This window comes from Hermetia illucens, chromosome 3 (genome assembly GCF_905115235.1).
Source record: "Hermetia illucens chromosome 3, iHerIll2.2.curated.20191125, whole genome shotgun sequence".
NCBI lineage: Eukaryota > Metazoa > Arthropoda > Insecta > Diptera > Stratiomyidae > Hermetia > Hermetia illucens.
Window position 1 is genome coordinate 72,601,801 of NC_051851.1, and position 27,468 is coordinate 72,629,268.

The 27,468-nt window shown below is 41.1% G+C and overlaps 2 protein-coding genes across 2 annotated transcripts in view; one reads left to right on the plus strand and one right to left on the minus strand.

Annotated features, from left to right (window-relative positions):
• LOC119651054 (protein timeless homolog) overlaps positions 1–27,468 on the plus strand; it is a 543,993-nt gene that overhangs the window by 226,344 nt on the left and 290,181 nt on the right. The gene's annotated exons all lie outside the window — the stretch shown is intronic.
• LOC119651053 overlaps positions 14,182–27,468 on the minus strand; it is a 69,662-nt gene continuing 56,375 nt past the window's right edge. The window contains exon 3 of the mRNA XM_038054382.1: positions 14,182–18,184. Coding sequence (XP_037910310.1) covers positions 15,089–18,184 — 3,096 coding nt within the window. The 3' untranslated portion in view covers positions 14,182–15,088. The remainder of the gene's footprint in view (positions 18,185–27,468) is intronic.

Genomic DNA, 27,468 nt, shown 5'->3' on the forward strand with positions numbered 1-27,468 from the left:
GCACGTGCTATTTCTGTTTCCTGGATCAACTATCCTTTTGAATATATTTTGATCTCCGTTGAATTAATTTCTCTCTTTGTATGTTGCCATCGCACTTCCTTAACGCAAACTTGTCCATTAATGCTTATTTGGTCTTGTGTCGGCAACTAGATCTTAATTAAAAGAGGGCGAAGACAGCTTACGGTATCGCACCAGAGCAGAGATAATTCATCACATGATGATTTTTTGATTCTTGGGTGTTAAATTCAAGCAAGTCTGGAAATCGGAAGCTGGAACGGACATCGACTCGATTCTAATAAGGTTTCGTTTCACACAAAACCTTAAAAATGAATCTTAATCCCTTTCGTTCTCCTTCTCTCCACCTTTCGCTTCAAGCTTTTTTTTCTTTTCATTTACTCAGAGAAATTTTCCGTTGGTATATTACCTACCATTCCCTTCTCATGTGTGCGGATAGTTGAGTGGTTAGAGCACAAGGCTATCGTACGGAAGGTTGCGGTTCAAATCTCACTGGTGGTAGTGGAATTTGTGTCATGATTTAACGTCGAAGATCAGTCGACTCGGCTGTGAATGAGTACCTGAGCCAAATCAGGGTAATAATTTCGGGCGAGCGCAATGCTGACCGTATTGCCTCCCACATGGTGCTGTAATTCTGTAGTGTGCCGTTACGGTCTTGAATGAAGTGCTCTAACACACTTCAAGGCCCTAATCCAATTGGATTGTTGCGCCAACGATTATTATTCCCTTTTCATTTCTCTTCCCTGTAGGTGATGACATCTTAATCATCCTATTTCCGCTTACAAAAACTGTTTCGGACGAAATGTCTCACCATAAGGTCAAAGCTGTTACTCTACAAGACAATGATTTTGCCAGTCCTCATGTATTTCTCGGAGACTTGGGTTCTTAGCAAGAAAAAATGCGAATTCTTGGCCGTGTTGGAGAGATGAATCCTCCGAAGAATTTTTGGCCCCCTATATGAGGATGGACGATTCCGTAGCCTACATAATGACGAAATATATGAGCGATACAAGGACCGTCCGGCTGTGGATGAAATCCGGCTCAATATGTTAAGTGGGTAGGTCAGTTAATCCGTATGGATGAGGATGATCCCACCTGGAAAGTCTATAAAGGCAATATCTATGGTAGAAAAATAAGACGAGGCAGACCCTGCCTAAGATGGAGCGATGGCTTAGGTCAGGACGCCAGACAGCTTTTAGGGATATCGAATTGGTGGACCCCGGTGCAAAATCGGGATGTCTGGAGTTCCTGGAGGCCTATACCGGATACCGGATGTTGCGCCGTTGATGATGATAATGAATCTAGAACCTAACGTAAGGTGGAATGCAGATAGAGTTTTATATAATTGTCATACAAAACTGAATCTACCTTGAATCTACTTTATATTTTCGCCTTCATTTGTGCGACTCACTTTGAGGTTTTGCATAAAGTAAACTTTATTTAAATCGGTGGAAATCTTAGAAAGATTCTGTTGCAGTCCATCGAGTACTTACTTATATAGTACAACCGCTCCCGCTTTCTCCTTCTTCTTTCTCCGCGCAACCACTACAAAGCATTACATTGTGAGGGGGCGCTTTAAGCAACCAAGACTTGCACTCATCGTGCAGTCTTTTCATGCTTCGTCTTGCAAAGTTTCACAAGAATCGCCCTTTGTTGTTGAAATGCCTACCAATTTTTTCCGTCTTCAGCATTTTATCGACGATATTCCTTCTCTCTGAGTAAAATCGCGGACAGTCGAACACGACATGCTTTGGGTCCTCATGTAAATAACCACATTTAGGGAAAATCTGAATTGGTACAGGTATTTTTGGTAACCACCATGCCTAGACAGTAATTTGTGTTAGGTAGTAGACGATTTCGCCGTGTCAGTGTTGGATCCACTCCTCAATGGGAGGAATCAGTGTGCAGTTCACCATTACTGCGACTTTTCCAGTCATTTCCACCTTGTACCTCTTTGTCATTTTGTATCCTTTTCGGGCAAATTTATTCTTCTTTTCCCGTACTAACAATCCGCCCCACTTGCAAAAATGTTTGTCAGACCATTCCGATAAAAACACACGCTACCTTGCCTGAGATCGTCTTGAAGGTGATGCATCACCTTAGCGTTTGATCAAGGTGGTTTCACTAGCGTACACTTAAACGTCTTCTAGTTATTTCGGCCTCGTTCAGCAAGCAAAAGATAATGATCTCACTGTACTTCATGTTCTACAGGAGAGAGCTCAACACCGACTTTTGGGGTACTTTTTCCGTGACGGTGCACTCATTTGTATCGTTTCAAGGTCTCTCATTCGTATCCTCCTTTCCGAGCAGTATCTTTCGAGTAGCTCGTTTCAGGCAATGAGCACTCTATCTATTCCCAGCCGGTTGAATTGAATTCAGTTACAAAAATAGGCATATGGAGCATGAATTAGTAGGTCTCGATGAGTACTTTCGAAAGCAGTTTTAATTTTGGCTTCGGTAGTTGCTCTCTAATACATTATATGCACACAGAACGCCAATATTACATTAAAGTGTATAGTCTGATTTACTTCACACCTATAAATTACGGACTTTTTCCGGAAACGGTAACATCAACGGCTAAAATATTCTTACAAAAAAATCACAAAACCTGTCATATGTAGAAAACGGAGCTGTCAATTTCCGTTTGCTGAATTATCGATCACATTGCCCAACATTACGCTATTGATCTACTTGTCGGCAGTAATAAAACTTTATGTAGGGCAGAGTACCTCAACTACACCATTTCTGTGGGCTTCTGGTAATGTGCCTCAGCTGCATCCACGATTTTCCAAGAAGTTTGCACTATCCTACTTTGTTTTACGCCACGTCGGCCATTTTGGGAGAGTGGGTTCCATTGTATGGCATTACCCGTGCTTTCTTTATATATGATCTATCCGCTGCCACTTCCGCTTTCTGATCAAAGCGTCCAGCGGATATCTGGCCTCTCCAAACACTGTACTCAAACGGAGTAAAGTCGCTGGGCTTGGCAATCTCTTCGCGGAGTTATTTATCGTTTAAAGCTTTACGCAGGAGGGGCATCCTAAAGAAATTAATAGAGCCCGCCTGGGTTGCATCCTGTCACCGATATTGTTTCTGTTGTTGTTGTTTGTTATCGGTGACGTTCTTCGTGTTGCCCTATCCGAAGGACGTGGCACAATTCAATGGACGATGACATGTTTTCTCAAACACCTCGACTACGCTGATGACCTCTGCCTGCTCTCTCACCGGGTCATGGATCATGGCCAAATAACTCTGGGTTTAGAAAGAGAGGCAACTAGAGTTGGGCTGAAGATAAACACCAACAAAGTCAAGGTTCTCAGTCTGACGGATCTCTGGAAATGCAATTATCTCAACACCAAGATCAAGTTGAGACTGTTCTGCGCTAGCGTTCTTTTTGTTTGGCTATATGGGAACAGTATATGGAAACTGAACATCGCTGCTACTGAAAACCTCCAAAGTTTTGATCATTACCTGTCTGCGTCGTATAATCCGAGTGCAGTGGCCTAACGCGATCTAAAACGAGGAACTTGATCGGCGCACAGGCCTGGCATTCGTAACACTTTGAGGAGGGGCGATAATTGCATTTGATAATCATTCAAAATCGTAACGATGCACTTACACCACAGTACATTGTAAGAGGCAATGTGGTCAGCATTGCGGTCGCCCGAGATTATTATCCTGATTTGACTCACACTCATTCACAGCTGAGTCATGGCATCCGACGTCCAATCACGATACAATTCCCTTTGCCACCAATGAGATCTGAATCGGGACCTTCCGCTACGACAATGCAGCGCTCTAACCAATTGAGCCATCCGAAATTAAGGGCTGTTAATACGTCCAGTGACGTCAGATATCAACGTCATCATTGTTCTGCCTATTAATTTAATTGGTTTTTCTTATTTGGTCAATTGGTAATTTTTATAGGCCTTTGGCTCAGTAAATCACCAGACTTCCTGTCAAATTGTTTTCTTCCCAAATTTGTATTAATGGCGTCTTCCCATATCTCATTCATTTCTAATTTAGTTCTTTGACTATGACGTTCCCTCGCTTCTCGCCGTCGAGAAGGTCAGATTGTTTGCCTTTATTATCCCTCATGCAGGTTATGCATTACCCTTATATAATATTAATCAATAAATTTGTATAAACAAATGGGTTGACGGTGCTAAATCATGAATTATCCCTAAAGGTACCTTAATGCTTTTCCATATCGCTCAACGGATTTTCAACTTTCTTGCACAAAAATAGGTGCAAGATATCCTTCTATCATTACCCTTTGTTACTCATTCTGCACAGCTTCAACAGTTCTTGATACATGTTTTGTCTAAAAACCTTTGTCTTCAAGACCATCATAAGGGATTCCTCTATAAATGCCCCATCGCCAGCGTAGCGAAGTCCCTAGAGGCACACAGATTGGATGACTAATTAAGAATCTGATTATTTTAACAATCCAGGATTGCTTACGACGATCTTTGATGAAAAGGCAAACGTCCCTTGATTTCCAGGTGTCGCCGTTCACATCCTTTTCATTCAGATGCTATTGTACTGCCGACATCGGTATCTCTTGCACTGATATACGTTTCTTGTGCTAATACTAAATTTAAATTTGCATATTTGCCCTCCAACACATTTAGTGCAACCTGTCTTAGATACACCATCTCAGCTAGACGTCCATTCTATTTTACTTTCATTTCCACTTCTTCCGAACTCACCACAAAACATTCGTATAATTTCCCATAACTTTCGATCCTTTCGAACAAGCAATGAATAAATCCTAGTATGGAAGGAATATGAGGAGATAGTTCTGACTGGGACATCGAAAATTCCGATTGTACTTGAGGATGGTGTGGTATACGTTTCCTCGACCTCCCTGTGGTTAGCTGTACCCCAGGACATTCAATGGTATCGAAGGGAAAAAAGGAATAAGACCACAGGAATAGGAAACCGGAAGCAAAGAACTTTCTGAACTCTCTTAATGATGTCCTAGAAATCTTTAGTTGCTTTTGTTCCTCGTGCAATTCTTTCCTGTTGGCTATTTCTCGTTAAATCTATTCGGAACTCGATTCAATGGTATGGGGGTGGACAGTGCTCATGTAACAAGGACTATACACGCGTGTGTACGCCAAATATATTTTATTCCAGGATAGTGCGTTGGTGTCCGACGACCGCCACTTAAACTGGACAGATCTCCTAACCGCAGGACTTTTTATGATTTCTCATTATTTTTTATGTCCTCATAAAGAGCGCATATTACGACTGAGGATTCGGTTGTTTGCTCCAAGTCTGTGAAATAACGATGTTCTCACATGGTCGCGTAGGATCATATAAATTCACGCAGACAACACTTGACACGAAATGACACGTAGTTATTTTGTGATTTTACGATTCGCCACATCGAAAAAGATCTAATAAAGCCATTGGTGGACATGGAGTAATTGCAGCCGCAGTTAAGTGAAAGTAACGAATGAATATTGGCCGACTCGTATCATTTTGAATAGATGGGAAATTGATTTGAGCTCATGTTGAGTTAAAAGGAATTAGAAATAATCTAACTTTTTCGTCTGTGTTCGGAGTGAATGTAGGATGTGGGCGGCTTTCCCACTTTTAGAAAGAGAGAACTCCACGTTGTCAGTTTATTTAATTGGCGGACACCAAGGCATGGATTTATTTTTTTCATTTTGAAGCGGAATGTTATAAGATGTAACTTTGGCATTTGTGGACAGCTTTCTCCCACGCTAGATATATGTGGAGCGCTAGTTTTCTTCAACAAACACGTACACCTTACCACTGGTAACGAGTCAAATATGCCTTCACAACATGTGAGCCCACAAAAAAGTATAACACCATAAAATCCCCCAAGAAAAACTTTACCAGTTCTTTTCTCTTTCACGCAGATTACCACCAGTACAGAATTAGTCATCCTGTAGTCCCACCGTCATTGGGCGAAACCCACACGGTCGAGCCGATTTTTATTCCTTCGCCTTAGGAACTTCTTTCCGGGAAGTATTTCACGAATACGATTCACATGAATCTTTAAGCAATCCTGTTCCCACGTCTCATCGCGTTCAAACTACCCAAGGACCAACCGAATTTTATGTGCAAACATGTTTTACTTCTGGAACTTTTTACTTATTCACGTCTTTCACTCCTTCTACCCTTGCAGAAGACACTATATGGCCTTGAGCAACGAGGACCATCAACATTACCACATTCTCCCGTCAATGTAAGAATACAAGAATTTTATGTAGTTTGGAAACTGTAGGACACATATGATAGTGGTCTTCTATTCAGATATGTTGATAGTAACCTGAATCTTTTTACTTCCTTTTATACTACACGGAAAAAAGAAAAGCCGTAAAAAGGAAAATTACCCATGTCCTTTCATATCGTTATTCTTGTAATATTACCTGATGAATGGGAGATTAACCTGTAAAAATGCAAAAGGATGTTGCTATTAAGTTGGACAGTTGGCAACGAACATAGTGCCCAAACTGCCTAGTGGAAGGCTTAGGGTAGTGCCCAATTTAATTCAGGAAGTAACGGGATGGAAAACGGGGAGGTAATTTTGTTAGTGCTTCCTAAGGTTATACATTTAAAATCTTAGGAGAAGATTTACTCTTAGTGAGAGAGTGAAAAAAGGTTCAGAATATTTCTTACGTTGCTTTTGATCAAATTTTCTTGCGATAATACAATTGCTGCCGTTGACTCTTTTATTACGTAGAATTATGAATATATCATATTATAGCTTAAAATATCGGCAAGAAGCGGGTGGATCCTCCTGTATAGACCTTTCACAACATTGTGGAGCAGTGTAGAAAGGCCAGGTCCCTACATCAGCTGTTTTTGATCGGCTTCAAGAGGCCTGCGTAATAGGGACATTTTTGAGAAACTAATAGGTATGAAAGCTATACAAAACGGTGCGAAATGTCACGCCCTGCATTGAAAGCAACTTTTGGAAAAATGTAAGTACCAGACGAAGTTCGACACACCACTATTTTTTAAGGTTTTGCGTGAAATGAAAGAGCGAGATAGTACAATATTTTGCGGAAATTACTCTATTGCTAACAACAAAGTTATAATAGTTCAAAGTTGGCTGTTTTGTGCAAATTTATTGCTATGTAAGACTGCGATTGTCAGTATCACACTAAAGTTAATAGTTTGACAAACTAAATGCACAAACATTACAAGCTATGTACAAATAGGACAAATACCTGCTCAAATATTTTTATATATTATATTCCGGTTTCATAATTTGTTTTGTGCTACTGGTGACATTCTTCAGACTCCCTTGACTGGAAGAAATCAAGAAGTTAAACAGATCATGACATCATCTCCCAACCGCCTTGACCAAGCTGATGATGTTTACAGCTATGCATTTTGGGAAAGTGTTTCTAGTCTTCTTGTAGAAGGAACTAATGATTCCTCAGTCTCTATTTGTTCCCTCCATTTATAGTTATGATCTTGAACAAAAGTCTTTACAGTGGAAGCTCTTATCTTAGCTACTTATAAAAGAAGTAAGAGTGTGGATCAACAAGAAATTAATTGCGCAGAGAAAGACTTCGATTGTAGACAGTGCATCAGCTATTGCCAGTTGACAGACGCATTTGACATATGCCTATGAGCCTTAATAACGAAGTGCCTACATTTTTGTCAAAACTTATTATGAGTGACGAGACTGATTTAAATCTCAGTAGAAAAGCGAACGCAAATTTTTTTTTTTTAAAACAATGCTAGCTCAACAAAAGTGGTGAAGGATATATAGTTACGATTAATGGGTTCCTCCTTACGCAATTGACTTTTTGTGCACTCTTTTTAAGTTACTGGTTTCTCTTAATATGTAAAAAAAACAAACCATTTTTTTACCTATTATTACCTATTATTTGAGGCCACTTTGTATATCCAAATCCGTCAAGGCTAAAAGTGAAATGTTCCTTCTAGCTTACGTTATCCAGCTAACCTATATCGCGGTTCATTAGCTAATTTACTTCCCCGTGAAAACAGTCCACTGTTTTTTCACTGGCTCGTTTAGTTTCATCTTCATTTTCTGGCTGGTATGCAATCATTCAAGTTCGTCAACTTGGAATCCTGGAGTCACGTATCGTAAACGTAGTAACCATGTGTGTTTTTTTTCCAGAAATGGCCTGACATTGAACCTTGGAATTTCCTTTTTCTCTTCTTTTTTAAGGTCTTGTGTAAAACAAACCCTCATTAAAATCAGTTCACTGTCTGTCTGTCCATCACATACATTTTTCTCGGGGACGGTTGTAGCAATTCACATCAAATTTCGTGGAAGGGGGTGAATTATATCATTCTAATTCGAATTTAAGGGGGTCCCCATATATGCAGAAAGAGGTGTACATTTTTTTTTCATTAAATATAGTCATGTGGAGCATTAAATGAAAGGTCTTGATTAGTACTTTTCGAAATCGCTCTTAGTTTTGACAGGGGGAGACCCAAGTGACCATTTCCTTAACGGACGCATTCTCAGAAACTACTAAACCCAACAAAACACACTCAAATTTCTTTATAAAAGAAATTCACAAAACCTTTCCTACCTCAAGCATCCAGATTCCGGTTTCCAGACTTGTTATCTAATAAAATAAAGGGATAAAATGAGGACCTACAGGATTGTCATCGTGTTAATATTCAGTGATCAGTTGGCGTTGGGAGCAATTTTCCTATAGTTTCACTAGTTTGGCCGCTGTATTAAGGGGGTCATCCCGTGTGTCGGATCCGCGGAATCGATTTTTTTTTGGAATCAATTGTATCTAGGTATATTGTAGAATATATAGGCAAAGTGATTTTTTGATATTCGGAGTTATTCGGAAATTATAGTGTTATAATAATAATAATAATAATCATTGGCGCAACAATCCATGTTGGATCAGGGCCTTGAAGTGTGTTAGAGCACTTCATTCAAGACCGTAACGGTACACTAGGAGGCAATGTGGTCAGCATTGCGCTCGACCGAGATTATTACCCTGATTTGACTCAGGTACTCATTCACAGCTGAGTCGACTGGTGTCCGACGTCAAATCACGATACAAATCCCACTGCCACCAGTGAGATTTGAACCGCGACCTTCCGTACGACAGCCTTGCGCTCTAACCACTCAGCTATCCGGACAACATAGTGTTAAACGCGTGATAAGTCACATGCTAGATTTGTGTCGATCACCGTAATATAGCTCGTATTTATCGGTTCGAATGACTTCGCTAAAAGGACAAGAATTGAAGCCAAGGCCATACATGTGTTTCTTCACTCTTTCTCTTTCTCCTTCTGTACGTTAAAATGTCGTTTACTTTTTTGCTCTAAGATGATCGCCGCGCCCTCTAGCGTGGCAGCAGAAAAAAACTTTCTTTTGGAGATGGGTGTATTTCAATAATGCGATCGGGCTGGAAAAATTATCACGCATGCTCAAGATATTAGTAAATCTATGGTGAAAAATTCGTATTTCCATCTTTCTCCAGTTCTTCACAAAACATTTTTAAAAAAAACCAAAAAAAAACGGCCTTCACACGGGATGACCCCCATAACTGCGTTAACTTCACTTTCATCTTCTAATCTATCAAAACTTATCGCACCCTACCCTCTGGCTAAACACCTAAGTTCAGTAGTACCTTATGTTCCAAGATCACTTTCTATTATGGAATCCATCTATGAAGGAGCAGCGAGAATACCCCCAATATTTCTTGTTTGGCTATCACTCCACGAACTACGCATTGACGTCGCTAGCATTTTATGTTATATCTTGGAAGCACCAGTTTTTTTTGAATCCTACGTTCATTATATGCATTGGAATAGGACATGATTCCTTTGTGAATGTCATAATTTTTGCCAGTGAACTATTTTTTTATATTGTTAGTTATCTTGGGAATGATGTTGGTTTTCTCTGGTGTTGCATTTTTAAGATTTCCCGAATATTATATTTCATTTTGGTTATGGGGAGGATTTAGATGGACCTGCCCAAGCCTATTCCTCTCCGCATCTAACAATGGATCACCCTTATGGGAAGTGTGACAGGTCTGATGCCTATCTCGAAGCACCTAAAAGCACATACAAAAGAGATGTAGTGGAAACGTTACAAGTCACTAACCCTATGTTTATCCTACAACCCCACTTTGAAGGGAAATGGGAAAATAATGTTTTCTTATGCTTACATCAGCTTCAAACATTCTTTAATTTATTCAAAACATCATTCTTTCAGTCTTAGTCAGACATTAACAAAATGTGTAAGGATTCTCCTTTTCCTTGAGGTTTCTGACGTATGGTTTTTTCCGATCAGTGATCCAAATATCAATTTTTAGTAGATTTTTGCATCTGCAATGGTGTGAACTCTCTGTTATGATTTATATGTGTCAATAGCGGCACCTATATAGTAGTACGGAAAATACCATCTGGTCGAAATACACAAAGCGGAATCTTCACTCAACAGTTAGTCTCACATAACTTAACGCCTATAGATAGTTTGGAAATAAGGTAAAAAAGTAAACCATCCGATCGAACTGCTTAGCTAGCATCGCTTTCACTTTTCTTCCCTCCTTCTCTCTCCATCTTCCTCTTTCTTCCCTTGATTCTCTTTCTCTTCCCTTCCTTCTCTCCCTGTCTCTCTTCCCTTCTTTATCTCTTCTTTCTCTCTACTTTCCCTTCCTTCTCTCTCCCTTCCTTTCCTTCTCGCTCGCTTCCCTTCCTTCTCTCCCCCTCTCCCCTTCCTTTTCTGTTTCCCCTCTCTTGCCCTTGTTCCCGACTCCGCACCATTTGAAAATATTTCGAGCAGTATTGTAAATCAATATGTCGAAATTGCTGGAAATAAGCTCTTCTCCACCGCTCCATTGAAGCCACTTCGAGATATTTGTAATGAATCTGTATTATCAGTGACCTTTTTTTGTGATCTATTTCTCCTTCGCTTATTTATCAGTGTCCGGATGGCTCAAGTTGCTAGAGCGTTGGGCTATTGTTGCGCTAGGTCACGGTTCAAATCTCACTCGCAGCAGAGGGATTTCTTATGGTGGCTGGATGTCGGATACCAGTCGATTCAGCTGCGAGTAAGTACCTGAGTCAAATCAAGATAATAATCTCGGACGAGCGCAATGCCGAACACATTATCTCCCGCAGTTTACTGTAGTGTACCGTTGCGGTCTTGAATGAAGAGCTCTAACACACTTCAAGGCCTGGTCCAATGTGGACTGTTGCACCAAAGATTATTATTATTATTTATTAGCACAGCCTTTGTTTTATGTTCTAAAAGTAATGGGTCCTTCTCCTTCCGTAACTACACTCAATGCTGCTTTTTTGATATAATAAGCGAATGCGTGGCCCCCTACATGAGGATGGACGATTCCCTAGCCTACATAACGACGAAATGTCTGAGCGATACCATGACCGTCAAGTTGTGGCTAAAATCCGGCTCAATAGGTTACGGTGGGCGGGTCACTTAATCCATGTGGATCAGGATGATCCCACCTGGAAAGTCTATAAGGGCAATACCTATGGTAGAAAAAGAAGACGAGGCAGACCCTGCCTGCAATGGAGCGATGGCGTAGGTTAGAACGCCAGACAGCTTTTAGGAATATCGAATTAGTGGACCTCGGCGTAAAACCGGGATGTCTGGAGTTCCTTATTAAGGCAGGCCTAGACCGATACCGGTTGTTGCGCCGTTGATGATGATGATGATGAATGCTTGTTTTGTCCGGCGCTTTTCCCGCAATTGGGAGTAATCTACATGTTAGTTTATTGACTGTTGCGCCTGCCTATTGTGTTTAGGAGCATAACGTCGGGTAGAATGAAGCATGGGCGAGAGATTTTGATGTTCGGGGAACACTCCCTTCTTTAGTCGTGCGGATAAAACTGGAGTATACGTATTTAGTGCTACCTTTGTGGTCAGTTTAAACGCTTTGTGTCTCACCCTCTCGCATTAATTTCGTGGCTATTCTTCTCTTCAGGTAATTCATCGAAATAAGCATCTATCTAGTTGCAGTTGAAAGATTTGAGTTTATCTGCAACATTCAAATTATTAATGGAATTGGTTGCGTTCTTATACTCCGGTCCCTTGCAGCTACATGCGGTGAGAACCCTGTCATTAAAAGGATACAAAGCTATTTAGGGCTTTGCTTGTAGTCCCTGGCTCCTGATATTCGTTACTTGGGAACAGTGCGTATCTATCATGTGCACAGGTACATTTTACCAAATTAAGGAGCGTATAAATTTGTGTTGAATTCCTCCGTGCCGAGCTTTGTTTCTGTAGGTTCTGCAGTTTCGGTCTATTTTTAACTTCAATCCATGCAGTTTTCGTGAACAACGTAGTGGTTTCTGTGCGATATCCTTCTGATATATTGTCGCTGTATTTTGGGGATTATTATAAAGAACGAGTCACATACTTTCGATCTCTTATATCGATCACTTCTTTAACGGGGCCATTCTCTGAAATTGCTAAACTAAACATGCTGAAAAACACCTTGTCCGGGGCTTGAAATGCCCTCTATTCTGATATCTGCTCAACTAAAGTTAATAAGAGTATATTGCTTTTTTTTTGGAAATTGAGTGAAAATCCCCCTTAAGTTCATCCTAGAATCATAAACTTCCTAGTAATGTAGCCTATGATATGAGACATGGAACACTGATACTAAGCGTGGTGAAAACCCCACTATTACTGACACCGTTATAACAGCTCAAAGTTGTCTATTTTATGGAAATTTGTTTCAAACCAAGACCCTGAATGTCAATCTCAGAAAAGTGAATAGTCTAACATGCTGAACGCATATACATTCAAGCTACATGCAAATGAAACAGTTACATACCCAAATATTCTCATAGAAAAAACAAAACCTTTTGTAACTAATGCCATCAAGGTTTTATTTCGATTTACGAAAAACCCGTGCCAGAAGCATTTGTTTTCCTCCCTTTCTATTCCTCTTTCTTTCTTCCCCCTTCCTTCCCATCTCTCTTTCCCTCTCTTTCCTTTCTATCTTTTTTCTTCTCTTTTCTTTCTCCTTTTTTCCTCTCTTTCCTTTCTCTCTCTTCTCCTCTCCTTTACCTCTCTCTCTGTTTCTCTCTTTCTACCTCTTTATTTCTCTCCCTCTCTCTGTTTTCTCCTCTCTATCTGTCCATATATCTCTCTTCCTCTTTCCCTTTTTCTCCTTCACTTTTTACCTCTCTTTCTCTCTTCACCCCTTCGCTCTTTTCCCATTCTTTCTCTTTGCTTCTCTCCCTCTTTCCCCCTCTTTCTCTCTTCCTCCGCATTTCTCTTCCTCTCTCTTCATCCCTCCTCCTTTCCCTCTCCCTCTTTACTCCTCCTCCTTTTCCTCTTCTCCTTTCACTCTCTCTCCTTCCCGTTCCCCTCTTTTGCCTTCTTCCCTGTTTTCTATTTCTCAATCTCTTCCTCTTTCTCCTTCTCTCCCTCCCCCTATTCCCCACTTTACCAATCTGTCTCCTCACTCACCTCCTCTCTATCTTCTATTCATCCTTTCCCCTCTCACGCTTTCTCTTCCTCCCTTCTGTCTTTTCTCCCCCTATCTTTTTAATTCCTTCCTTTTTCTCCCTTCCTCTCTCTACCTCGCACTAGGTCCCCTCTGCTCTTTCTACCTCTTTCTTTCTCCTTCGCTCTCTTCCTATCTTTCTCTATCTGTCTCAATTTTCCCCTTTTAGTTTAAGGGTGTTCTGAAAAAAGCGGACACCTACAGATGTTTCTCCACCCTGACGACCGAGAATGCGTTTGAGTCAGTTGGGCGGTTTGTCTACGAGTCCATCAACCATTTCTAATGAAATCCTTTTGCCATGATCAGTGGTGGAAGTGCCAAAGCCTTGGTGTTGTCTCTGACCTACGACTCTCCACGCATATCAAACGAGTTGAATTTTTCCTCCTTGTCCTATAATGCGGCTATGAAAAAACGATCAATTCTGTCATTTTCAAAGTAATTCTTCCTTTGATATTAGTTAAACACCTCAAGCTGATAGAATTTACATTCCCACCACTCAACTAGAATCTGAATTATCTGAAAACGTCGCTATAAGAAAACTAAGCTTCCAAATGCAACCACAACGTGGCAGATTCTGTTGCAAGGAACCAGAGAATTCACTAGGTGGTGGGGTGCGGAGTCTGTGAAGAGAATGGGAAGTCTGAACTGAAATTATTATGAACAAAGAAGACCAAGTATCTTTTTCGTTTTAAATAATTTATTTTTTTCTCATACAATTCCTTAATAATATCGTTTTATGACAAAAGATCCATTTTTTCATTCTTTCACAATGTACACGTCATTGCTCTTAAATCCTTTCCTTTTTCGCTCTAAAACTATTTACCTTAATTCTACATTTAATTTCTAACTCTATATACAAGGAATGGAACGGTATTCTATTCATAGATATTCTTATAAGTGTCCTTCCAATCTCTATCCACGAATGTTGGAGCTCTAGTGCGAGTTCTAAGACAACTTCTGCTTATCCTATTCTTATCCTTCATCGATAAATCACAATGGCGCCTTCTTTTACTGTTAAAATTTCTCCACTGCCAATTAATCTCGCTTTTCATTGCAGAGTTTTGGGGCTGGGAAATGTATGAGATCCAATTAACGTCCGAAAAAATATTTTCTGCTTCATGCAAACAGATCTGTGCAGATTTCTGCGTTCGATAGAAATTGATCGTCTATTATTTATTATTTCACGTATGTATTTACACAAAGCATTGTTCTCCACCCTTGCATATCCTTATGACCTACTTTCTTCCTTTCAAAGCTTTCCCTTTGTTATGTCGCTTCCAAAGGGGGGCACACAAAAGTGCACGATTCAAGTCCCTAACGAAGTAGAAAGAACGACTGCAATGCAATTTGTTTCGTTTAATCACGTCCTTGATGCATTATTGTTGGAAAGTTGCTTCTGGAACGATGGTAGCGGCTCGAAGAAGGATTAGATCCCGGAGCTGTCTTGACGATTCCTTCTGTCGATTTCAGCACACTTCAGAAAATTGTAATTGTTCATTTCTCAGCTCCGATAAATTAAAGCAGCTCGGTCGGGATGGCGAAAGGAAGAAGTCCAGAGCTTAATCAAATATGGTGTAGCTACGGTCCGAAAGTGTTCGTCACCAAATCGAATGCACATGACTTTCGGGATAATGATGTCTTGCATTAGTGCCTCTACTCTCTCGGCAATCGGCGTTTGCAGTGGATCTCAGCAATTCCATAGGAAGGAAATCCCTGCGGGCGGACGTTCGAATTCGATTCTGATCTGGTTCAATATAATAGCCAGCATCGTCGTCTGTACTATTATAGCTGTAGCTGCAAAAATGACCAGGACTGTATTCGTGTAAATTGCCAGAGTTCCCGCCTTCTGGTCCGGTGCTATTGCAACAGTGCGGCGAGTGGAGATTATCGTGCAGATGATGCAAATGTGAAGCTCTCCGCCAAGGGACCGGGCGTCTACATCTATAGATGTGTATCAGTCCCAGAGTGAATATGACTCCGATTGTCAATCCGATAACTACGAGGAGTCCGGGATGTCCAGTGGCAGTTCGAATGTCAAGCCACCGCTCCGGAGGCAAGCCACTATCGCTGGTGGCGTTGTTGGATAAATTCAAACGGACGGACGCCAAAGCGTGGAGGGCATTCAATTGGGGACGCAAGTCCGCCTCGTCCTGTCCATCTTGATGATGATTATTATTTTGATGATTATTAGATTCATTTGCAATCCGTTTTTTGTTCACTTTCACATGACTTTGGCCGTTTGTGGAAGAACTCAATTGTAACGGCGCTGGCGTGGTCGATTGAAAATCAATGGAGGGTACTCGTTGTGACACAGATCCCAGATCGGAAAAAAGCTGCTCCCTGGACAAGGTAGTATCCATTGGATGGTGAGGTTGGGGCGCAATGTCCTTGTTAATGGTTTTATGGGTATGCCCTTTCCCGTTGTAGGTTAGAACGGTCAGATTCAAGTTTTTCGCTCCAACGAATCGTAGATGCTTATCATCTCTCATTTTGTCCGGTAGATGTGGTATTTTTTTCTTAAGCAGCTCGCCGGGGGAAGTTACATTACTAGCCAATGTCCGAGAAGTGGTAGGGGCTGCGGTTGTCGTTTGTTGATTTTGCTGACTTACATCTTGATAGGGATGCTGGCTGCCTTTGTTCGTAGCCTCCATCGCAGATGTTGATGATGCTTTGGGGGATTGCGGCCAACGTATCCGTTTCTCGCTATCGTTCGCTCTCCCTGCTAATATCACCACCCCTTCAGTTTCGGGAAGCGCTCGATTCTGACCGTAATAAGAGCTGCTGTTTTGATTTCTCTTGATGATGCCATTCTCATTTATTGCTGATGGCGATAGTTGGTGGTGGTCGACAACTTTGTCAGCTTTATTTACTTTTGATGACAACATTTTAGATACTATCCTTCCAAGATGTAACGTTGCTTTTGTTGATTCCGTTGTTGTCGTTGTATGAGAAGGAGTCTTGCCAGATGCGATGTCCACAGAATAAGAAGCTGAAACTCTGTAAATGGTTTCGTCATTGGAAATGTCCTGTTGTTGGACAGGACTCGCTGTTCGGGAAACTTTCCTTGTCGGTTCCTGAACAATGTCATCCTCCATCGGTTGAATGGCTAACATCATCATTTTTGTTTGCCTGGTTGTTTTCATTTCATCAGATACAGAATCATTTATCGGAACAGTTGTTGTCGTTGTTGGCAAAAGTTCGTCATCTAGCTGGGTGGAGGCTGCTTCAGTGGATGAAGGGATGTGAGTGGACGTTTGGTCCAATTTGTCGAGACGGGAATTGGTGCTAATTTGTTGGTGTTCTGGCTGGTTCGTATTTAAAAGACCATTATTTTCAGTTGTGATTGGGAATGAGATGAGCGTGGTAGTCGTGTCGAACGTTAACAAAGTACTAGCAGTGTCCTTATCAGATTCCATGTTCCTTGCTCCATCGTCCTCCCGAGGCGATTGTTGTTGTTTTTGTCGAATATTTTCGTTAGAGAACTTTGTAAACATGATACCACTTTCACTGAAGTTATGATGCAATTGTGATTGTGATTCCAATTCTGTCGAAGAAGAAATAGTTGCTGTCGTCGGAGATTCAACCGACAACAATGGGGAACTCTTGGCATCCTCGGGCATCCTGCCATTCATTTTATTTCCTCGTTGATTGCTGCTGCCATTTATTGAGGAAGAACTGCTATTATTGTCGACGATTTTTATTGGTCTATCGTCGATCCTTGTAGTTGTATCATTTGGCAATAATTCTGCTTGAGACGTTTGATTGCTTGCCAAACTGCTTGCAATTTCGCCAGAAATGTGACTAGTGGGTCCCTTTGAATTTTTGCTCGATTCGTTCTGATGTTTCTGGCGTCTTTTGTTGTCTGAAATTTGCGATAATTGCAAGACTGGAGGCTTCACTTGGATGCTATTCTCAATATCTTCATTGGAATGGTTAGGACTAATAGCACTGTCCGAAACTATCTCTTTCATGGATTTATGCTCCTCGACAATTGTTTTGTTGAATTGCGTTTCCAACTTGTTTGATTGTAGAAGTAAATCCTTCTTGAGGGTAGCACATGCGGGTGGGGATCCATAACTGGAATTGCCTTTCGCATATGTCCTAGGACATCTTTGCCAAGCAGCTGGAAAACCTGTCAAATAGTTGTGCATTTCAATGAACGCTTCCTTAATGCCCTGTTGATTCGCCTTGTCCCCAATGGATGGAATCGTTCGCGTTGTTATGGTGTCCCGATTTTGACATGGACTTGCCCATTCAGCAATGCCCATTAGTTCTGTACATTTAATCGGATTACCATCCAGCAGCAAGTCCCTCAATTTGGGAGATGTTTTCACAACTGATTGACTTAATCCCCTTAGTCCGGACGACTGTAGATTGAGTACGAGAAGCTTTGGTAGCGGCAAACCGGGTAAATACGTTAATTTGTTATGTGATAGATCTAGCGTGCGGAGATTTGTTAGTTGCTGCAGCGATTGGGGTTGAATGTCACTGATTTCGTTATTGTGCAAGAAGAGATTCTCCAGATTAGTAGGGAGACTGATGGGAATTCGTTTGAGACGATTATGATCTAGGAAAAGTGTTTGCAGGATTTCCAGGCGGCCGAGTGCGTCGTCTTCGATTTCAGCAATGTGACTATGCGATAAATCCAGGTATTGGAGAAGCGGGTAGCTGTCGAGGTCGCCACATCTTATAACCTGCAAGGCATAAAAAGTGAATGATATTAGTTTCATTTCTGAGTGGCATATGTATATGAATACATGTCGCTTACGGCGACAAACTTCTCAAAATGGAGCTATTGATCAAATTGTGTTACGTGTAAGGGTTTAATGCTGTCAACTATAATGAAAGCCTGGTTTGATTATTTGGTGAAATATCTTAGTGTGGTGGAAAAGTCGTCATCGTTCGTCGTCGTTATCGAAGTCGTTATGGAAGTGGAAAAGTCGTTAACGGAAACGAGACACTAATAAAAAGTAAAAAGCGAATTAAATCAAAATAGTTGGGCTCAAAAATCGTCTGTTAATAATTGAAATTTCAAAAGAATTAGTCAGTACAACTTTAGACGGTTTTTCTTTCATTTCAGCATGACATTAGCGTCTGCAAAGAAATGCTTTCCAATAAGTAGCCGATCATAAGAATTCCAGAAAGGAATTTAGCAATGCAACCATACTGCAGTGAATCAGGTAGCCTCGGGATATTACTTTGCAATATTCTTACCAACGTCCTGCTTAACCGAAAAGGGGCGGGTACTTCTAAACTGTCAAAAGCCACTAGGGTTGGGTGTTTTCAAATTAACCGGGTGAGTGACCACTACTAGATTCATTTCCTAATGCGTGGGCAGTAAGATGTCCTCGTTGATAAAGGCACATCTTCGACCAAGGCCGAGAAGCTGTCATTTCCAATGGCCTGTGTGGCCACTGTTTGTTGCACCAACGTTGTTAGAATGCCAATATTTAAGTTTGTTAAACAGCTTTGCGCGCAATGTTATGAGCTTGGCAGGGTAGCCAATAAAGCATGACGTAGAAATTGGAGCATTGTGTGTACGTGATGCTTATTGCGTTGGCTTTACTAGGGAGCACTTTGCTATGTGTAGTGATGAAGCTGACGCGCGCGGGATCCTCGTTGGCCTTGAAGTGAGTATATCTAACCGCTGCAGAATGCGGGGTAGGGCAAGGGTATTATTAGTTTTTAGTACCAAATGGGAACTACATTTGATTTGAAGTATCTGAAGGACACGTATTACAATGAAGCTGCTCAAAAAGATTGGATGAGGATCTTGCTCTATATTGTCACCGTCTTAACTAGCTAACGTGATCGACACCTATTCACCTCAGCAAATATTCGCCGTTCATCGGGCCGTATAATGAAATAATGGTCAATGAAGCCTGAGCAGATTACATCATAGATACTGAACTGAAACTATTCCAACCAAATAAGCTCAACTATGGAAAGGTCTTAACCATTTACTTGCCGAGAAGCCTCGGTTCGGGAATGTTTCCAAAGAATGAGTTCTGAGGAAGATGTATGTGTATGCAGGTACTTTGAAGGTTGAATTTGTCAATTGGCGTCATTATTAATGAGGTCACTAAACATTCCCGGCCTATACTGCCGGAGACACTAAAGTGCAACAAACACAGGGAAAATTGTGTCACATCTGACCGTTGAGCTAAAATGTTCGCATCAATGCCAACGACGATCACCTCTTGTCGGAGGATGATGAAGTTCGCCTAGGATTTTGGTTGCAAAAGAATGGAGCTCAGTGTTCCTTGCCAGAAATATCGAAAACATAAGCTCGTGCCGTCGACGAAAGAATTAGAGAATAATTCTACATCACATAGGAGGCCAAAGGTTCCAATCATACCGCGCGAGTGCAAAGAATTGTTATTGCGGAAGGGGAAGAGGTTTTGGAGCTAGGACTGATTTTGCATCGTGAAGCATAATTCCAGCAACCATCCGAAAGGTGTTTTTTAAAACGATAGCTTGATGCCCTACACGAAGGCAGTTTTAAAAAGATTTGAACTCTCGAGATCTGATTTTGAACGCGTCTTTTTTGGTAGCTGGGGATTTCGATGGGGGACACGATTGCTTCGCAACTAAAAACGAGATCGTCATCATGTTGATCACTCGCGAAGCATACAATAAATTGTGGACGGTACTCGGTGCTGATTCTTCGCTAAGTACCTTAACTAACAATATCGACCCAACGGTCGTAGGTCGTGCAACTCCTGTAGCTCAATTCAGCTTTTTTCGGTTACTTGTCATATTGTACTTGTAAACAAACCAAAACAAGTTGATCTGTATGAATGGGGGACTAGCTCACGAATCCCAACTCGCATGCACCAATAACTGCGAACCCAGGAAGGCAGAACATGCTGCAAACAAACTGACATAAGACTTTGGTTTCACCAAAGACGGTCTCGAGCCAGTTTGAGATAGACGGAAAAATCATTATGCTTTGAATAGTCGTGCAATATCCAAGTCTCTGGGAAAAGAAGGGGTAAATCACACTTGCTGTTGTTAGTATATATTGTTAATAAAAGGTAACAGATATTCGGCTGCAAGATAATGACTTGTCCTTAAGTTAGCAATTACAAATTCACTCAAAATATTCCCTGCATATCGTAATAAGCGAAGCTCGACGTCATTCGGCGAATCAATCGCGCGAAATGGAAGGTGCCAGCTACTGTTACTTAAAGGACCCAAGCCTGCATTAGCACTTGTCTTCGTCATGAAATCAGTGCACTCTAGCCTGCTACAATCTAGAACGAAGAGCTGCTTCGGCGCACATGCGAGGAACCGGTAGATGTGTTAATGAGAAAGTAAAAGTGACGATGATTACATCACTCATTTAGGGCGATACCCCGATTCCTAGCTATTCTTTGTGGTAAAATAAATTATTTTTCGATTACAGATGAGGGAGTGGTCCTAGAAATAGAACAGTAGATTATGATTATAGGTTTCTTCGGAAGTGTTGGAGGGAGCCCCGCCACTGTACCTTGTAGAGTGGATGAGTTGGAGAGAAGCGGGAATTTTCCGGAGTTTTTTGGATGATTCACTGAGTTAAAATTCAAAAGCGATGGTACATAGTTGGTTTTTGTTCCATTATGCGGTATTTAGAGGCTTGATAAAAAGAAGATAAAGAAATATATGGTTGCCATTTACCCCTTGGTGGGGTGTAATGAGTCAACTATACCTATACGGTTACCCTAATTGCGCTTCAGCTCCCCCGATTTGCTGAGACGCCTACACTCCTTCTCTATTGTTCTCTTTGGGCGACCCACCCGTCATCGATCATCCAGTTCGTTGCCACGCTTCCTAGATATAAAATTCGTTGACGCCTTGGAAGCTCTGCCCATTAGTGCAGATAGAAGAGTGCGATGACCCGTCAGATTGAGAGTCTTTTGTTGGTGTTTATTTTCAATCCAGCTATGTCCCTCTTTATAAATCCAGAGAGCGCGTGGAAGCGCACACAGATGCCATGAGCGTAGTCGAGGTGTTTGAGGAAAGATGCCATCGTCCGTTGAACTTCTCCGCATCCTCAGCACAGCACGTGACATTTTGCGCCATCATATATTGCTCTGATAATATAATAATATAATATATATATATAATATATATATATAATATATATATAATATAATATAATATATATTAGTTTCTCCACTCCTCCTGCGTGAAGCCCTCCAGATACACTCCCTGTTCACGCTATGAAGAGCAGGTGCAGCGAAGATCTCAACTCCGCGCGCTGTTTGAAAATGATCCGTAGGGTGTTGATAAATGATGTAAAAGGATCCGGAGCATAAATCAGCCTGTTCTGTGTTAAATAAGCTTTCGAGATGTTCTTTAATAAGTTACTTTGCCAATTGTCTTTGCAACGGTGGGGAACGCACAGATATCCATCCAATTGTCACATTCAAAACGGGTCCCTTTCTGTGGAACTTTAGCGGTCTTCTGATTCTTCCACCTCTCTGTGAAAGGTATCTTATTCCTATGATTTTCTCAAATGTGGGACATTTGCGGTAACTGCATGTGCAGCGTTAAGTAACTCTCCGTGGAGACCGTGCATTGTTAGCCGAAATAATTTCTCCTCTGCTTGAAGAAACTTCACCAGATGTGATACGTTTAAGAAGCACGACGAAGGGTTCTTTTCACCTCGTCGGTAGCTCGTCATCGTGGAAAAGAAGTTATCGTTAGCGTCCTTGCGAGCTCTTTCGTGAGACTTCTGAAATCACTGCGTTCTGCGACATCTTCTCGGGGTTTCGTTCGGTATCAGAATTCATGCGCGTCGCATTCACCACCACCAACAGCTGTGAATAGGGTCTCGAATCCCTTCCGTTCAGTCACCCTCTTCCGCGATTTTGCAATCGGCCAGATCGTTTGACGCCCCTTCGGGCACATTTTTAATGGCAGGCAAATCCTCATCGATATTCTCAGGCGGGTTCTTAAGTATATTTAAGTTCGAACTATTAGTTTGTGGGATACAGCATTTTGAGTCAAGCAACTTCTGTTAACTTGAAGAAAATGAATAAAAAGGAATTTCGTGTATTTTTATCGAAAAAAATACTGTTGAAGCCAAGGGTTGGCTTGATAAACATAATTTGTACTTTGCGCCAGGAAAATCGACCGTTGAAAAGTTGTTTACCAAGTTTAAACCAGGCAAAATGAGCGCCGAGTGGACGCCCCAAAGAGGCTGTTGCCAAAGAACCCAGATTTATGCATCGATATGTGACAATGGACGAAACATGGCTCCATTATTTCATACCATCAAAACGATCGTCATCTGAGTGGACTGTACGTGGTGAACCGATTCCAAAGCGTGCAAAAACGCAACTGCCGGCTGGCAAGACTATGCCATCAGTATTTTGGGATGCGCATATTATAATATTCATCGACTATCTAAACAAGGGAAAAACCAACAACAGTAGCTATTACATAACGTTATTGGAGCATTTGAAGGATGGGGTTGCGTAAAAACGGCCCCATTTCAAGAAAAAGAAAGTGCAGCTTCATGAAGATAATGCACCATGCCAGAAATGAACGGCGAAATTGCATGAATTGGACTTCGAATTCCACATCCACCGTATTCTGCAGATCTGGCCTGTCCTTTTCCTGTTCTCATAATAATAATAATCGTTGGCGCAACAATTCATATTGGATCAAGGCCTTGAAGTGTGTTAGAGCACTTCATTGCGGACCATAACGGTACACTACGGTACACTGTAGGAGGCAATGTGGTCAGCATTGCGCTCGCCCGACATTATTACCCTGATTTAACTTAGGTACTTATGCACAGCTGAGTCGGCTGGTTTCCGAAGTCAAATCACGATACAGTTCCCACTGTTACCTGTGAGATTTGAACCGTGACCTTTCGTACAGTCTGTTCTCATACCTCAAAGGAATGCTCGCTGGAAAGAAATGTAGCGCCGATGAAGAGGTAATATTTAGAGGTGGAAACTGAGGCCTATTTTGAGGTACAAATCTTACTATAAAAATGGTATCGAAAAATTGGATGATTGCTACAATCATTGTATCGCCTTCAAAGTCAACTATATTGAATAATAAAATCAAACTTTATATAAAATAGTTTTTTCTAAGTTGACGCGTGATGTAACATCCACTTACTTTACCAAATGATGAGAGAACTTTATTTAGGTGAACTCGGAGTTTACTGAGAGAATCTCGGTTCTTACACCATCGCTAAAGTTAAGCGTGCAGGCAGTGGTAAGCCCTTAGATAGGGAACCAAATGAGCTTAGTTATTTCCTTTTATTAATTTTAAAGAACATTCAGTTACTTGAGAATAAATCAATGTGCTAAGATTAGGATAACAAATAAAGTGTCTACTTTTTCCAATTACGGTCAATTGTGAAAGTCTGTTAAGTTGCCAAATAAAATTCAATCTTCGATATGATGTCGGATGTGAACGGGAGTCAGTACTGTTCCGAATGAATTTGTCGTGTAAATGGCTCTCAAAAATAGTGCTCATTTCAGTTTTTAACTGCGTGCAAATTAAATAGTTATGAATCCAAGGCCCTTAAATGAGCTCCTGGTTTCCAACTTGTTTATATTTCGGTAAGGTCTTCTGCAGGAAAATAAACTTCATTTATCTATCAAGATGTGAAATTATCTTGACCAAATCCGAAACCCAAAACAAATGTTTTTGTGTTTCCTAAATAAAGGATTGACCAATACGAGTTGACCTTGGAAATAGATTGGGTGATTTTCCCGAATTCGAAGTGGGTTCCACTTATTTAAAAATACTTAATGTGATTGGAAATAATGACATCCAACCCCAAATTTCGTTTCTATTCCAGCGTCTTTCTCCATACTAAAAAAATTGATTTTTTCCCTTTTAAAGATCAAATTGTCATTAATTAAACCACGATACAATTCGTGTTCTGCCAAACACATCGAATATTTCTCTCTAGAATCAAATTCCTCTACCAACGACCAAGAATTATTTTCAGAAAATTTTCTTCCCAAATCAATGCCTTTCCTTTACCGACAAAAGATTCACGTTCTCGTCATTAAACGTAATAATGTTGTTAGCCTGGGAAATTCTGGTTGTTTTCTTCTTCACCCGTTAGAATCGAGGTCAACCGGAAAACTTCCTGAAAAGTCTATTCGAAAATGTACAACTACGTCAACGTCTAAATAAATATACTTTCTCTGATATCTTCGTACGCCCATTTGTTCCTGCCTCAAGTTTGCTTGAGAAACCCTCATTCAACCAGAAAAAAAGGACTAGAAAATTAAATTTCATTTTATCCATCCTTGGCAGAGCTACAGAGAAAACCAATGGCCATATATTTAATTAATGACGTAATCAAAAGAGGAGATACAGTGCTTTAAGAATTAATTCAATTTCAAGGAAATTCGGAGTGCACGATTTTTTCTTCCTGTCAGGGTGGTGATGTCGGTTTTCAGACGAACAGGCGAGCTTCCTATGTGGCGCTACCCGTTCGCACTAACCTTTCAATTTAAAGTTTGGATTCGACACGATGACTAAAGTGAGAAGATGGAGTTATCTGTGTTGTCGAGCCCATTGGGGCCTAGTTTTGGCAAAAGCCAGCTTTTCCTCCTTCTTGAAAGAGTATCAGTAAGTGGTTTTGCAGATGATGCCTACTTCCATCGAATCATCTCTTGCCTCTTTCTGTCCGAATAAATTAACAATTCCTTGAGGACTCTCTCTCGCCTAAAGCAAGTCCTCGCGTCCTGGCAACACTTGCTCATCACCAGCATGCAGGGACATAAATATCTACTAGATAAATTTCTTTAGAGAGAAATAGATACTTAGAAAAGGATATTTCTTGGAAGTCGCCCGGAAGGATTGTGTTTAAGTTGAGATCACAGTTGGCTATAATGTTTTCGGATGTAGGAGTTTGCGGGAATTTGCTCTTGATCTTTGAAAAGTTTAAAACTGCCTGGCTCAATTGAGAGCGAGCAGCCAGCTAAGAATTGAGTTGGACGGGTGAGTGGTTGCCATGCGGTAAGCTGCCGAGGTTTTCCTTAAAATCTAGTCTCCCTTACCCGGAGATTTTAAATACCAATTTGAATGCGAAAGTTGAAAGTATGACCGCAAAAGTGCTGCAGGGAGATTCTCCCGAAGTTCAGTTCAAAAAGAGTGAAAATCCATCTTCACTAAGCCCGTATAAACTGAACTTTAATTATCTTATCGAGATGGCTACGTAGAAGCGTACGGGTATTTTATGTAGTACTCAAAGGAGATGGACGACGACGACAACGACTTCATGGTTGAAGAAGGGAAAGTTTAAAATGTAAATTTAATTTTTAGAGATTTTTCATTGGTCGTGGGGAATATACTTGATTGCAATTTTCATTAGAGTAAAAGTGTTTTCCGTGATTAGTTTTTATATAATTCAAAGTTTCCAATTGTTTGGAAAGTATTCCCGATTTTGGCTGATGAGAGGGCGAGGTGCGAGGTGGTTTTAAATTGCTTCGTTGCTGGGGCTATTCCGGACTCCAACGTAATACTTAATTAGATTAATTGGCAACGATGAAGTTCAACGAACTACTAGCAAGTTCAGAACAAAATATAATTGAACTATTTGCAGAATTTGAGAACGGATGCGATGCTCGCTTGCAGCTTAGTAGATATTTGCTTGGACTGGGTTTTAACTTTATGGGAGAGAATCATCCTCCCAAAGTTCGCGCCGATAGCCTTCTAAATTATACGAAACTACTTTCAATCGAATACCGATGCACTTTGAGGGCAATTCGATAGTTTTTAAGACAAAAACATCACTAAAGAATCGTCCCCCATAAGATAATGATAAAAAACTTTCAATCCGATTATACATCGGTAGAAAACCTTTGACCGGTGTTATAACATCGAAACTATAAGAAGGCATATATTGACTTTATTTCATCGGTATATCGCATTAACAATAATGGGCGATAATTAAATAGGAACTATTAGGGTTTGAGGCAACGTACTCTGTTCTATCTTCAGTAAAACCAAAATAAAATGCTGAGATCAGGCAAAGAGATAAATAGAATATAGTTGGAGTTATTCTACTATGCTAAATCCTACCTGATCTCTCTTGGTGACAGGCCCCGCGCCAGGTCGACCAAGAAAATGCATACAATGTCGTTACAAACATGATGATCGGATTGAGTCAGAAGCCTCGGAGAAATGCTAGGGCGTCCACCTCAGTCGATGCGGCAGGACGGGTCCCGGTCCTGTCGAGAAATGGGCAAGGGTTCTTGACGCATGGACGACGTCAGGACGTAAGCAAGTTAGTCTGATAACAACGAACAAAAAAATACGTGTCTGCACGCTAAATGTTGGTACCCTAACTGGAAAGACCGAGGAACTCGCAAGAGCCCTTCGGAAAAGGCGCATTGATATCTGGGCTCTGCAAGAAAACCGATGGTCTGGTGCCAAAAGCTGCGACATTGAACGCGAACGCGGTAAAAATGGCTACAACTTCTTTATTTTGGTAACCCATACACTCAATATGGTGTTGGCATTTCCATCTCAAAGGGGTTTCTGTGATGCCATTAAAGAAGTCGAACGATTTGATGATCGGCTGATGAAGCTCACCATTATATCAGCTAATCGCACTATTCACTTCTTCACCGCGTACGCACCACAGACAGGTCGACCTGATGCCGAGAAAGATGCCTTCTGGCAACTTCTCGATGAAAAGACTTGTCACGTGCCTGCTGACGATTACATAATCATTGCCGGCGACCTTAATAGTTATATGGGTGGAAAGGCAGACGGTAACAGGTGCCATGAGGGAAAGGGGTTCGGAGCGCGCAATGAGGGTGGTGAGCGCATAATCGGTTTTGCGGACACCCATAACGATTGCCTCATCTTCCTACATTTTATAGTGGGAACAGTAAAACGCAAATCGACTATATTCTCATAAGACGCCAAAATTTTACTACTGTCACTGATTACAAAGTCGTTCCCTATGAGACCGTCGCATCTCAACATCGGCCGTTGATTGCCG